Source organism: Rhinoraja longicauda, chromosome 13 (assembly GCF_053455715.1).
Source record: "Rhinoraja longicauda isolate Sanriku21f chromosome 13, sRhiLon1.1, whole genome shotgun sequence".
Lineage (NCBI taxonomy): Eukaryota > Metazoa > Chordata > Chondrichthyes > Rajiformes > Arhynchobatidae > Rhinoraja > Rhinoraja longicauda.
This window is the reverse complement of record NC_135965.1, coordinates 5468113-5482831: the sequence shown is the minus strand read 5'-3', so window position 1 is coordinate 5482831 and position 14719 is coordinate 5468113. Positions and strand designations below refer to the sequence as shown.

General features: G+C 39.6%; 1 protein-coding gene across 3 annotated transcripts in view; it reads right to left on the bottom strand.

Annotated features, from left to right (window-relative positions):
* Nucleotides 1–14719, bottom strand: part of LOC144599403 (dynein regulatory complex protein 9-like) — a 32201-nt gene that overhangs the window by 13309 nt on the left and 4173 nt on the right. For 2 of the 3 annotated variants that reach the window (XM_078410238.1, XM_078410240.1), the window contains exons 2-6: nucleotides 12351–12486; nucleotides 9057–9304; nucleotides 4480–4608; nucleotides 3239–3320; nucleotides 79–240 (exon numbers count right to left, since the gene is read on the bottom strand). In XM_078410238.1, the coding sequence (XP_078266364.1) occupies nucleotides 79–240; nucleotides 3239–3320; nucleotides 4480–4608; nucleotides 9057–9304; nucleotides 12351–12486 (757 nt within the window). The remainder of the gene's footprint in view (nucleotides 1–78; nucleotides 241–3238; nucleotides 3321–4479; nucleotides 4609–9056; nucleotides 9305–12350; nucleotides 12487–14719) is intronic. The other variant, XM_078410239.1, reaches the window with a different exon arrangement.

Here is a 14719-nt window from a genome sequence, read left to right as displayed (position 1 = left end):
TATTGTTTCACTGCATTGAATGACCAAATCCACAACATTTAAATATAGTTAATATAGAACACCCTTTAATTTCCAAACCTGAGCCTCTTCCTTTAATTTATTCTCCCCTTCGGAACATTTTTTTTGTGTCTGTTGGACCTGTAGTTCTGCATCTTTCTTCATGTACTTCCCTTCCGTGGTGGTTTTTGCTTTCATTTCTTGTACTTGGTCTTTTAGGTGAGCAATCATCTCATCTTTATTCTGAATAGAAAATTAATAAGCACAGGTCAGTGGGTATGGTTAGTTCTCAAGCCTGCAATCACATTGGTGTATGTGCAATAAAATTAATAAACGTGGTGTATGATTTTCTAAACTGATTTTGCCCAAGATGCACGTGGTTTTATATTCACAGAACCAGGTTGGTTTTTGACCATCCACTCTATTTAAACTGCTGAGAATTAAACTTCTCATTTCTGCAATACATCCCATTTCTCAACTAAAGTGGCCAACTTGTTGAGGCAAAAGCAAATGGTTGCAATATATTTGTGGCATTCCCTGAATGCACCTGTTTTGGAAACTATAGATTCCTGCTGCCTGGAATTGCCCTTAACAGATCATGTTGTTATGGAACCATTACAATTTGTGATGTTACTGATCTCGTACTCTGATTGAGGTAGATTTAAAAAACAGGCTTTCACAGGCATCTGGAGGTGTTGAAAGACTATAATTCCCGCTGTGTAAAAATAATGTTAATATTCTTTATCTATCATTGGCTTATGAAAATAGGTTAGTTATTGTAATTTTTCATTAACTCTACACAGATATCTCTTGACCTGCGATACAGAAAAAGAAAATCCCTGGAATAAATCATTAAAAATGGACTAATAATAATGTAGCTTTCACAGTTCCTTGATATTTGAAAAACTTTAAATTATCCTTATGATTTGAAAAAAAAAAAGTTAATATTTTATTAAAGATAAATTACAGACAACTTACAACACTCAAACATAGACCATCCATCCCAGGATAGATCTTTTGCCAATGTTTATGTTCCATGTGAACTTTGTTCAACTCTCTTCAGCTTGTCCATTCAGCACAAACTTTTATTGCTTTTCCCCTTCTGGTTTATCCAGCTTCCTTTTATATGTAGCAATGCTGTTTCCTTCAACTACTTCTTGGAGCAGCGGGTTCTGTATTCTAACTACTTCCCAGTTGCATCAATGGCACCCTTGAAAATCGTTTAGTGTCTTTCCTGTGCCTCTATATCATTCATATAGTTGTGGATATGAGAACTGTGCCATTACCAAGCATGATCAAAGCAACATTTTACATATTTAATATAATTTCACTGCTGTTCCAATTCTGTCCCTCCAGAAATGAATCCCATAAAATTGTTTGATATCTTTATGATCTTAATGATTTGTGCATCCATCTTTTAATCCTCTAATTCATTTAGGGTCTATATTTGTTCCCCTCAGAATACAGGCATTGGGAACAAAATATATAATTAACTCCGCAGGCATTTGACCTGGAGCAGACTGCACACAAAATCCATACTGTGACCATATTAATACTGAGAGTGGCACAGTGGCACAATAGACAATAGGTGCAGGAGGAGGCTATTCGGCCCTTTGAGCCAGCACCGCCATTCAATGTGATCATGGCTGATCATTCTCAATCAGTACCCTGTTCCTGCCTTCTCCCCATACCCCCTGACTCCGCTATCCTTAAGAGCTCTATCCAGGTCTCTCTTGAATGCATTCAGAGAATTGGCCTCCACTGCCTTCTGAGGCAGAGAATTCCACAGATTCACAACTCTCTGACTGAAAAAGTTTTTCCTCATCTCAGTTCTAAATGGCCTACCCCTTATTCTTAAACTGTGGTCCCTTGTTCTGGACTCCCCCAACATTGGGAACATGTTTCCTGCCTCTAACGTGTCCAACCCCTTAATAATCTTATACGTTTCGATAAGATCTCCTCTCATCCTTCTAAATTCCAGTGTATACAAGCCTAGTGGCTCCAGTCTTTCAACATATGATAGTCCCGCCATTCCGGGAATTAACCTAGTAACTGGTGGCGTTGCTGCCTCACAACAGCCTTCTCCCCCAGAGACTGGATTGTATCCTGAACTTGGGTGCTTTCCGTGTGGAGTTTACATGTTTTCCTGTGGGTTTCTTCCAGGTGCTCCAGTTTCCTACCTCTGGGAGGACGGTGTGGGTTTGCAGATTAATGAGCTGCTGTAAATTGCCCCTGATGCGTAGGGAGTGGAAAGTGTGAAAGGGTTATTGATGATAGTCGTGGACTCGGTGGGCCAAAGGGCTCTTTTCCATGCTGTAACTCTAAACTATGTATTTTGGTTACCAGCCAGAGTGAACTGTTTTCCATCTTGGCACATCATCATGATACCCCAATACTTGAGTTGCTAAATACAGCTGGTGGTGAGGTTCTCTGGGGTGCTACTGATAAATGAAAGTCATTCTATTGATTTTGCCAGTTTGGAGAAAACCATGTTAGAGTATGGAGGAAGACAGGTTCTCTGATTTTCAGAGTAGCTCGGGACACCTTGGTAGAAAAGGAATATAGGAGGACTTCTCATTCCAAGGGGACCAGGAATTCTTGCAGACACACAGTTATGTAGCAGCGTGATGAAACATCGGTCTTGGGCACTGTGAGGAGTCTCACTCCAAAGACATGGAAGTAGTGCCACGAGAAGTTAATTGAACTTGTACACGTGATGAATGCCAATGCTACCTCCTATTGAAGACTTTAGACAACACATTTTGGTGCTAAACATTTTAAATTTAAATTAGATCATCAAAAATTAATTTGTAGCAGTGATGTCAAATTTGAGGATGGATATCATTAGTTGCTCATACTGCATACTTCCTGCAAAGGAGATAAATACATGCACTAAGAAGTAATTCCAAATATGGCAAATGGCACGTGGAAATATTCATGGGTGGTTCCTGTTGAAATTCCAGTCACATCACTACCCAAAGAGCAATTTTGCAGCTGATGAGTTTGTGGCCTTTTCTTCCTATGAAAATGTATCTTCAAAATGACCTATATTAAAAAATATTTGCTATGACTTTGAGTTTATTAATAGCTGAATATTTTGTTGTAGGCTTTTTTTCTCAGAACTCAATACAGTGATATACAATTTTTTTTAATGTATTTCTGATTAGGGTCCAAAGTACAAAAGAACAGACATTTGCAGTAGAAAGCATTAACTACATCAGATAATAAAAAGCTGAGAAACCTGTTGTTCTGCCTCTTTTTCCATCTGTAAATTTTGGAGCTGATTTCTCAGAGCTTTAATTTTCATCCTGCCTTCTTCTTCCCTGTTACGTGTAAATGAAAACAATGTGAGTACAAGACCTGGCAGCGTTTAGTATTAGCGCCCTCAAGCCTGTGGCAATGCACTGATTTACCTTTGCAGGTTTTGTAAGACTAAAATTAGCTTTATATTTACAATTACAATAGTTGCAATCAATGAAACTTAAGCCAAATTTGATTTTATATAACCAGGCTCATGCAAAGTTTTGAATTTTGGTCAGTGTGACCTGCTTCTAGACATGTACATTTTGGCCTAAAATCAAAAACTTCTGCTTTCAAATGAAACGGAAAGCTGTAAATTTGGTTGAGGCACTCATTTATCATATTCTTTTATTTATTTACGCCACATATTTTTCTACCAACCAATTGATTTAATATTTTAACCTTTCTTGTTCTTTGGGATAAGTAAGCTACCAGCAACCAGTTTTCCAATTTCCAATAGCTTCTCAGAGCTGTCAGCAGGATTCACCATTGCAATTTCACAAAGTGTGCATGTCACCAAATTGAATAAAATGTGATTAGTATAAGACGTAAACTGCAATTAATCATTTCAAAGAAGAGAAATGTTATTCCATGACTTGTTTTCGGGGAGTCAAGAGGAGACAGGAAGAATGTCCTGCTGTTTAAACCACGGGACGTTATTTGATTTACTTTACAGTTATGTTGAGTTACAACAGTTCCCCATTGACTTTATTGAGAAATTGCACTTCTATCAAGTGGAATTAAACAGAATGTTATCTTGCACTGCCATTTAAAACTTTGATGCACTTTAGTCTAATTTGATTTTAGAGCGATACTGTTTAAAATATATAGTTCTGTGCTCTGTTCCTTATTTTATATTAGGCACAAATCATTTATTTCTTTAGTTGAAAGTGTGAGACAAGGAGAGAAAATTACACCTGATTGTTTCAGTTAACGAATAGAGATTCGAGTCCAAGTATTACCCTGAGGACAATGGTTGTGTGTTGCTGTAAAATCAAATCTGACTAAAGCAGCATTCCCTGACTTCTGTATTTTAGATGCGCTGCTATTGATTTCCATGTATTCACTCTCACATTAAGTCCAGAATTGGATCCTGAAAGTATAATTTACAGTTTGGAAGTCAATTAGAGAGTATAATTTGTTCAAGTTGATGTTGTGACAACCCATGATTATGTATCTCACCTGATGATAGCATTTTGCATGTTGATTTTTTTCTTTTTCTCCCCCTCGAGGACATCCAGCAGAGTCAGGAAAGTTCTGGAAGAATGCAGCTCATTCAGGGTGTCATTAATCACGTCCGAAGCAAATTGCCTATTAACAATAAAAACTATTAATGGGGCAATGAACAGGGATATAATGAAGTATAAAGCAGAAAACACCTGTGATTAGTATAGTTGTCTCTAAAGTTGATCAGGAATCATTAAAGTATGAAAAACTGGAATTGGCAAAAATGACATAGCTTACATAATTGTGCATTAAGAATGAGATTCTGCATCTGGTATCTTTTTGCTGTTTAACTCTTCTATTTGCTTGCACATTTTTCTGAGAATTTGACTAATTATATTTCATTTGCTCGTGGAGTAACAATGTTTCGGAATATAACAATTAATTCCCATGTTATCTGGACTCTTGTTGAAGACACGCTTTTTTAATCTGTCCAATGGCCGCAACCAGGCAAGGGTCATATGGTTTAGTTAACGTGTACCTTAATTTAGGGCAGACATCGGTGAACAGAGTCCGTGCTCACCACCAATCCCCATACACTCATACTATCCTACACACTAGGGACAATTTATTATTTTTACCGAAGCCAATTAACCTACAAACCTGTACATCTTTGGAGTGTGGGAGGAAACCGGAGCACCCGGGGAAAACCCTCGCGTTCACAGGGAGAACGTGCAAAGTCCATACAGACAGCACCCGTACTTAGGATCAAACCTGGGTCTCTGGCGCTGTAAGCAGTAACTGTACCGCTGCGTAACCATGCCGCCCAATGTCGAGAATAATATCTCCAATTTAAAAACAAATATTTTCCAGAATAAAATATCACATCCTGTTTCTTCCTGAATTGTTACTGTCCACCTGATAAAGTGGATGATGATTGGGTAGGAACTTCCTGGATTTAAGGTCTACACAGATGTAGGAAGAGCATATACAGGAGACCCCAGGGCATGGCTATTTGAGGTATGGAATACGATTAATTCTCAGAATTTATGTGGAAAAAGTAAATAACTCAACATAATTTATTTTTCAACCTGGTTTTGTTGATGCGGGCAATGACTACGTGGATTAGTGTTGTGGAAAATTGTAATATGTACCTTTGCTAAGAATGCACCCCTCAATACCATTGGGGGGGGTCACAAATTATGTGAATATGAGTGACTGATGGATAAGTTTTGAGTTGGGTAGGAGTTCAAAATGAGGATGTGGGGCAGAGTCCAAGGGTTTGGGTTCAGGGTTTGGGTTCATGGTATGGTTCAAGGAGGGATAACTGTAAAGTCTGCAGAAAATAATCTCTTCAAACCTGGTGTTCGTTGCACTTGGTATCGGAGATGAAGGCTTCAAAAAAGTTAGAGGAGTGAGTGCTAGTCAAATAAGGTGACACTGAATAATCCAGAAAAATTGGGACTCAGGTGAAAAGACTGGTGGGACCTAATGCAGCTAAGCTAGATCTGATAATAGATTACCATGTCAATCATGCACCAGTTCAATTCGTGTTCAGAAAAATGGAATGGGTGGAGTGGGAATTTTGAATGGGGAAAAAGGGATAAATGATAGGCATGAGGAGATGATGACTTAATAAACAACTCCTATGTTCTTCGGGAGAATAGTTAATTGTATTAATTTAGATAGTACAGAGATAATCAACATGGAATAATACAAAATGAAATAAATGATGAAGAAAAACAAAGTAGAGACAGATATAAGGAAGCAGTCAGAGATACTTTTAATCAGTTATCAAAATCATGGACATGAGTGTGGTTGGCCAAAGAGGGAGACTGAAAAGTACATGTATAAACAGAACACTTAAGACACATAAAAAAAACCTCTGAAAACGGATCTTGTCCAGAATTATCCGTCTATGATAAAATTATAAAGAGAGAAAATAGAGAACTACTCATCTGTTCGACTAATATTAGTGTTTGGGAAAATGTTCAAATTTATAACAAAGGTCGTAAAAATAGAACATCTAGAAATTAATATTAGCATTGAGCTCAGTGTGGATTTATGAAAGGGTAATCATCTTAGTGTATTTTGAAGTTCTTTGAGGATCTCATTGGTAGGAGGAACCAATGGATGCAGTATATTTAGATTTTTAGAAGGCATTTGACGAGTTCTTATACTGGAGGTTGATCAAGAGGAATATAACACATAATTTGGGGTAGCAGACTGATTGAAAACAAAGAGTGGGGATAGGCAAGTCTTTCCCAGGTTGACAGGTCTGTGCTTGGGACTGAGTTGGTCTAAATCCACACCAACTATTTGGCTGAGAGAACTAAATAACATATTGGCAAATTTGCTAATGCTACAAAACTAAGTGGGATTTGGGGTAGTGGAAAGGATTCATAGTGATATAAACAACCTATATAAGTGGTCAAGAATGTGTCACATTAAATGTAATGTAGAAAAATGAGAGATCATCCACTTTAACGCAAAAAACAAAAGAGAGGCGTGTTTTTGGAAACTTTGACATATTGGGTAATATCGATGTTCACAGGAACCTAGGTACCTTTCTACGCAAGTCACTGAAAGCGAAAATACAGCTCCAGAAAGTAATTAGGAAGGCATTTGGTATGCAACCTTTATTATGAGAGGATTTGAGTAGGAGGGTAAAGACATTACATGTATACTGCAATGAAACTGCAGCTGAATATTGTATATAGTTTTAATCTCCTTATCCAAAACAAATATACTTAACATTGTAAGATTTGAGAAGTTTTCCCTCATTCTGAAAGCAACACCAAACCAAAGAGCTGCAGTTTGGACATTTTAAACGGGAGACTGGGGCTGATAGCGGAGAAAGGCTGCGGTCAGTTTACCAAGGGATGTCACAATCTGTGGGTCCTAAAATGGCCGCAGGACCTCGTGACCAGCCACAAGAGCAAAAACCTTACAGCCCAGTCTCTAGGTTTTTGCAAAGCCACGGCCAGAACAATGGATGGGTATTAGCCATGCAGAAACCTGCGAAACCAGGTCGAAGTCCAGACACTGGGGCGCTGACATCAGCATATTCACAATGCCCCAAGCCGACCTACACAGTTAATCTCGTTAAGGGGGCACAATAGCCCATAGAAAACTACCTGGTAGATGATGGGAAACCAGTTAAACCCATCACCTCGCAACGAAATACCAATTAACACCGTCTGGCCATCCCCGGTACCCCCGGACATAAGCGCAGATCAAAGGGAAAACTCAATACATATCTTTTAAACAAAGAGATCCTGAGATCTGGCGGGAGATAGGACGGGTCAGAATAGTATAACTGGCCACGACTTTTGGTTTTTAAACTCATGCAAGCAACTGAAGTCAAACGGATGCAGGAGGAAGAAAAGACAGGCAAGAAGAAGCGAAGTGCAAGAGAGAGGAACCGGCACGCAACTCGAGAAGAAATACTGCAAGAAAACCTGCAAGGAACGCAAGAAACGGAAGGAAGAAACTCAGGGGACAAGCACGACCCTCACGGAAAGCAGCGGAGAAGCAGCACGAACAGCCAGTAACCCCAGTAATAGCCCCATGGTGAGCATGTACCCCGATCCTGCATATCCTGGACATAGTTTAGTGTAGAGGGGTGGGTGGTTTGAATAAACGTGGGTGTGTAAAGGAATATGTGTTGGTCAAGTTTGCGATGTGTCGTACGTTCCCCATCTTACAGTCATGCATATGTCGTTTAGAACTGTGTCTAAGTATTCGTGTAAGTGATGCATATGTCGTTTAGAACTGTGTCTAAGTATTCGAGTAGTGGTGCATATGTCGTTTGGAACTGTGTCTAAGTATTCATGGACAATAGTCCCAAGCGCTCAATAAAAGCCTTTTCCATTTAAACCCTGGTCTTCAAATCTGGTCTGGTTGAGTTTTTCTGCACTATAAACGCTCCTGCATCTAAGTCCAGTGTCTAGAACCGTAGGGGGTGAGTGGGTCGAACCACTCACGGGCAACCAGTGTGCGCGGCCTGGTCAAGGGATCAGAGCAAGGCACGGGGACCTTAGGCTGGGCGAAAGCTCGGCGCAGAAACCCCTTACAACATGGAGGGAGTACAATGACCATTCGCCAGACTGGTTTCCGGGATGGCAGGTTCGAGTAAAAACTGGAATGTGTAATCTTTAGAATTTAGAAGAATGCGAGGAGATCTTATTGAAAACTGCAAAAGCCTTTCAGGGCACAAAAAGGAGGATGCAGAGAAACCAGAAGTCTAAAGCCAGTAGTCGAATTATCGAAATATGCTTTTGGATATTTGGCACAGTGAGAAATTCTTCACCCACGGATGGTGAATCTTTGCAGTCCACCTTGCAGTGTCACTCACTGGGTTTGTTAAAATAGAGTCCAACAGATTTCTTGAACTTAAAACAGGCAATGGATATGGGAAAAGTGGGGGGAAATGGAGCTGTAGTGGAAAGGTAGCCATGATCTTGATGAATGGTGAAGCCAGCACAAAGACCAGATAAAATTGTCTTGCTCACAATTATGTTTTGGTTAATTCTTATATTTCCCAACAAAAAAATTGCTCATTGATTGTTAAGTATTCGTCTTTGTGATCTCACCTGTCCATTTGCACCTTGGCCAAACTGTCAGAAGTAAATGGATTCTGTTTCAGGGATGTATTCAAGAGCTGAGTACTCCTCTTTAGATCTGCTGCAACCTCTTTGATTTGCGCTCCCAGCTCCGTAAAATGGTCTGCAGAAAGTCTTCTCGCCTCCTTGTCCTCTGACCGAGAAGTCATTATCAGCTGATATTTGGACACCGTCAGTTTCTGACCCTTCAGTATCAGGTCAATTTCATTCCCTACCTTCTGGAGATGGAAAAGGTGAGATTTTCTTTTGGAAAAACAAAATACTGCACCACTCAGGATTTTTACAATTTTAAGAAATAGAATTTATGACTTAAAAGGCTGTGTTGATTTAGAGATGCTACTTGGAATAGCATGTGGAACATTGTATATATGAACCAATGTGGCAATGCCCCAGATTTTTTTCAGACATAACGACTTGTTGGGCAGGAACCACATATGTCAATACCCAAACCTGTGTAGACCACTGAGTTTGAAAGATTCATTTATAATTTAAATAAACTTTTATATTAAACAGAAGATTAGAGTGAAGTGAAATTATAACAGTTTCCATTCCTACAAAATGCACTGCTGGAACATAAACATTGTACATGGCTATGTGGCATTACCTGTTTGAATAATTGTTTTTCAAAAGCTGCCATTTAGGCAAGGTGCCAGGGGCACACTGGTACTCATGGCTGAAAGGTAGTAGAAAACTGCAGAAGCATCAAAAAATAGTTTGGAGTAGGCATGTATCCACTGAACACATGCATCAAATGTATTAAATAAGCAAAGATGGATAATACTACCTAACTAATGGATTCAGGTCAAGACTTTATCACCAATATAAACCAATAATTATCAGTTAGAACTACGAAGAAAAAGGTTTGTGATTATGTAAAAGAAAATATTGGAAAGGCAAGCAGATTCCGTGAAGAGAAACACATTTAGCATTTCAGAATGGAAATTTTTCATCGGAATTCGAAGAATTTAGAAATAAAACAAGTTTTATGCTGCTTACAAAGTGGGAAGAGAGAACAAAGGGAAAGGTCTTCCCCTTCTGCAAACGTCCTTTTTTTAAAAACTGAGGTTAGCAATGAGCTGATAGATGTTGATAGTGGCCACAAATTCTAGTCCAATGTAATTTTTGTTTCCACTTCAGTTACCTTATGACTTCCCTGAATGAGAACATGGCACTAGGGGTGGATGAAGAGTGTAATACTTGCAGCTTATCAAGCATTGTTTTCCAATGTTACTACAGCTTACTTTTAGTTTTGCAAGGCGGATACCAAAACTGTTGCTTAGTATATGAGTAATATAATTGTACATTTTGAAGAAGGATTTTTTTGTTGTGAAAAACAGCTTTTGATCCAGGCAGTCAATTAAATAGTGAACTGATGTGATTAATATGAAAAAAAATTAAGGTGTTAATTATTTTAATGAGCTAACTGTAATCACTGATGCTGGATTATGGAAACACGTTTTGAGAGAGAAAAATAGGAAAGAGGAGGGAAGAGAAAGAGAAGGCAGAGGGAGAGATTATGGAGTTGGAAAGGTCAGGTAGAGGGACATGATCTATTGTTGTTGAACGGGAGAGTTGTTGGTATTCTATCATTTCTTCTTATTTACAAACAGCCTCTCAGGATCGGGAATGACTTCCTTTGACTCTGGTTTTCTGAATTATGAGGTGGTGAGATGCCTGGGAATCAGATACTTCCACAAATGGGGCTGCAGTTTCCAGACGGGATTCAAGGGTGAGCAGTTTGTGATTGCTTGGGTTGTTCATTCTGCTGTTTGTGCTAGGCGTCTGTTTTCCCTATGTACGGATTTGGGGGTTCTCAAAAGTATCTTAGATATTCCTGCTCTACTTTGAATGATTGTGGAGTATTCCCAGGAATCATTGTGGAAGTTGCATTTCTCAAGGAAGCTTTTAGAACACGCTTTTTCTTTGTTTACCTGTTGTAGGTAGTCCAAGTCTCAAATGCAGGTATAAGAGCCAGGGTAGACCTTAGAATGGATCTTGACTTTATTTAAGATCTTGACTTTCAAACAGTTATTTCATCAAAAGGCCAAAGGTAGTGTCTGGTTACTGAAGGGGATTGAGAATGTCTTCATTTATGTCTGGCTTTGCAGAGGAGCAGCAGATAAAATTAATATTGAAAATGCAGCAAATACTCAGCAAGTATATGTTTCAGGTCAAATAGGTAACATTTAACCTAATACATTGACTGTGTCTCTCTTCCCACAGATACAGCTTGACCTGTTGAATATTTCTCACATTTCTATTGTGATTTTAAATTTCCAGCATTTACAGTTTTCCATGGTCTCACCACACAGGATCTTTGTGTTACAGACATTCTTTCGTATGATTAAAACAAACGGTTTGCAATTTTCTTTTTTTTTATTGCATAATTTATAATTATTAAATTGCTCATAGGCGTTCTTCTGATATAACTGAAATGTTAACAAATTCTATAACCACATGCTCACAAAAAGTGTGTGCCAACTGTTGCCAAAATAATTAGCATTTTCTCCAAGTAGATACAGTTCAGTTTCCACACAAATGCATGGTACCATCTAGCACAATTGAAAAGTATAAGAAAATAACTGCAGATGCTGGTACAAATCGAAGGTATTTATTCACAAAATGCTGGAGTAACTCAGCAGGTCAGGCAGCATCTCAGGAGAGAAGGAATGGGTGACATTTCGGGTCGAGACCCTTCTTCAGACTGATGAGTAGGAGGGCAGGAGAAATCACAGAGGGGGAGCAGCGAGAGAGCATGTTGCTAAACTCTCGTCGAAGAGAGGAGGAGAACTTCTTCAAAGTGGACATACCTTGAGGAGAAATCGCAGTGGAGCAACAGGTAGTATAAGAAAATAACTGCAGATGCTAGTACAAATCAGTCTGAAGAAGGGTCTCGACCCGAAACGTCACCCATTCCTTCTCTCCTGAGATGCTGCCTGACCTGCTGAGTTACTCCAGCATTTTGAGCACAATTGAAAAGATCAGTTGGTACTAAGATCTACTAAGTCTGTTGGAATCAGCTAGTTTAACACCATTAAAGTACAGAAATGAAAATGAGACGGATAATATAAAAGTTCACAGACTAGCATCTTAAATAGATTTTATTTCACATTTGCTTTCTGTACTGCTGGATATATCCCTGGGTTATTTATCTACAAGGTAAAACTTAATTCTAAGACGACAGTAAAACTGGCCCTGTTCCAGCACACAAGCAAATTATGAGATACTTTTGTAAAAGCAATGTAAGATGGGGAAGTAGCTTACGCTTGTCGAATCTGTCCTTCCTTCGGAAACTGGCATGATGAGACCAAGGATGGTTAGCTGATCTATACAATCTTCCAGAACACTGCAAATCCGGAAAACATCACTCTGGGAAAGTTGGCGCACTTTCGCACCTTCACTAAAGGAAGGGAAAAAAAAGACATCGTGCTAAATTTAATTGAGTTTAAATTATCATTCGTCTAACAATATGCTGACCTGAGATATGGACAGTTGAGAATAATATCTTGTCAGTGGCTAATGGGTGGATGGAGAGATTGTTAGAATGGGCTATTAATATTGGCAAAGTCTATCTGCACATGGGTCCCTGTTTAATACCATTGAATGATACAATGTGGATTTACATATGTTACTACAGGAAGGTTGATAGTGTTGATGGACAGGAATCTCAGTACAAGACAGTTTCTTGTAGCTGGCTGGAGAAATTTTGCCTGCAGTAGGAAATATTTGAAAAGGTGCCACACGTGCTAAGGAGGACGAGAGCCCATGGTATCGAAGGGCAGATACTAGCATGGATAGCAAGTTGTCTGGATGGCAGAAGGCAAAGAGTTGCAATAAAGGGAGCTTTTTCTGGTTGGCTGCCAGTGACTAACGGAGTTCCGCAGGGGTCGGTGCTGGGACCGCTACTCTTCACATTGTATATTAATGATTTGGATGGGGATTGAAGGCTTTGTGGCCAAGTTTGCAGATGATCTGAAAATAGGCGGAAGGGCAGGTAGTGTGGAGAAAGCAGGGACACTGCAGAAGGACTTGGACAAGTTGGGAGAGTGGGCAGAAAATGGCAGATGGAATATAGTGTAGCAAAGTGTGGAGTCATGCATTTTGGTAGGAGGAATAAAGGCGTAGACTATTTTCTAAATGGGGAGAGAATGCAGAAATCGGAGGTGCAAAGGGACAAGGTGTAGGATTCCCCACAAATTAATCTGCAAGTCGTTAGGGCAGCACGGTAGCGCAGCGATAGAGTTGCTGCCTTACAGCCAGAGACCCGGGTTCAATCCCGACTACGGGTGCTGTCTGTACAGAGTTTCTACGTTCTCGCCATGACCGCATGGGTTTTCTCAGAGATCTTCAGTTTCCTCCCACATTCCAAAGACGTACAGGTTTGTAGGTTAATTGGCTTGGTATGAATGTAAATTGTCCCTTGTGTGTGTAGGATTGTGTTAATGTGCGGGGATCGCTGGTCGGCGTGGACTCGGTGGGCCAAAGGACCTGTTTCCGCGTTGTATCTCCAAACTAAAAAAAAGTCGAATCGGTATTAAAGAAGGCAAATGCAATGCCAGCATTTATTTCAAGGGGGCTAGACTACAAAAACAGGGATGCTATGCTGAGGCTCTATAAGACGCTGGTCACGTTTGAACATATGGTGTGCTTAGGCCACATTTGGAGTATTGCGAGCAATTTTGGTCACCATATTTGAGGAAGGATGTGCTGGCCCTGGAGAGGGTCCAGAGGAGGTTTACAAGAATGATCCCAGGAGTGAGTGGGTTAACATGATGAGCGTTTGGCGGCACAGGGCCTGTACTCGTTGGAGTTCAGAATGAGGGGGGACCTCATTGAAACTGACAGAATAGTGAAAGGCTTTGAGAGAGTGGATGTGGAGAGGATGTTTCTCTAGTGGGAGAATCTAGGACTAGAGGTCATAGCCTCAGAATTAATGGATGCTCCTTTTAGACCGAGATGAAAAATAATTTTTTTAGTCATAGGGTGGTGAATCTGTGGAATTCTTTACCACAGAAGGCTGTGGAGGCCGTCAATGGATATTTTTAAAGCAGAGATAGATAGATAGATTCTTGATTCGTACAGGTATCAGGGGTTATGGGAAGAAGGCAGGAGAATGGGGTTAGGAGAGAGAGATAAGTCAGCCATGATTGAATGGCTGAGTAGACTTGATGGCCTAATTCTGCTCCTATTACTTATGACAGCCACCTTTTAAGATTACAAAATGACTAATACAGGGAAAATTAATGCCTGATTAATCTGGTTGAATTGAAGTAGGTTACCAGCATGATGGACAGGGGATTATGAATGGATGTTGCCCATAAAGATACATGTAGTTCTGCTATAACGCATGTTTACATAATGATATTTTATGAAACTATTTTATGTGCAGCCTTTTGTACTTTTAGCTTGCAGTTACAAAAATAAACTTAAAGCTATCATAAAGATCTGTTTGAAAATCCTGCAGGAAAAATAACTTTGTTTTTGAGATTCTTATACTCTGCAGCCCAACTCCTTTTTCCCATTGACACAATTGATTTTAAATGAATGAATAAGTTTATTGGCCAAGTATGTACACATATAAGGAATGTGCCTTGGTGCTCCGCTCGCACGTAACAACACGAACATACAGTACA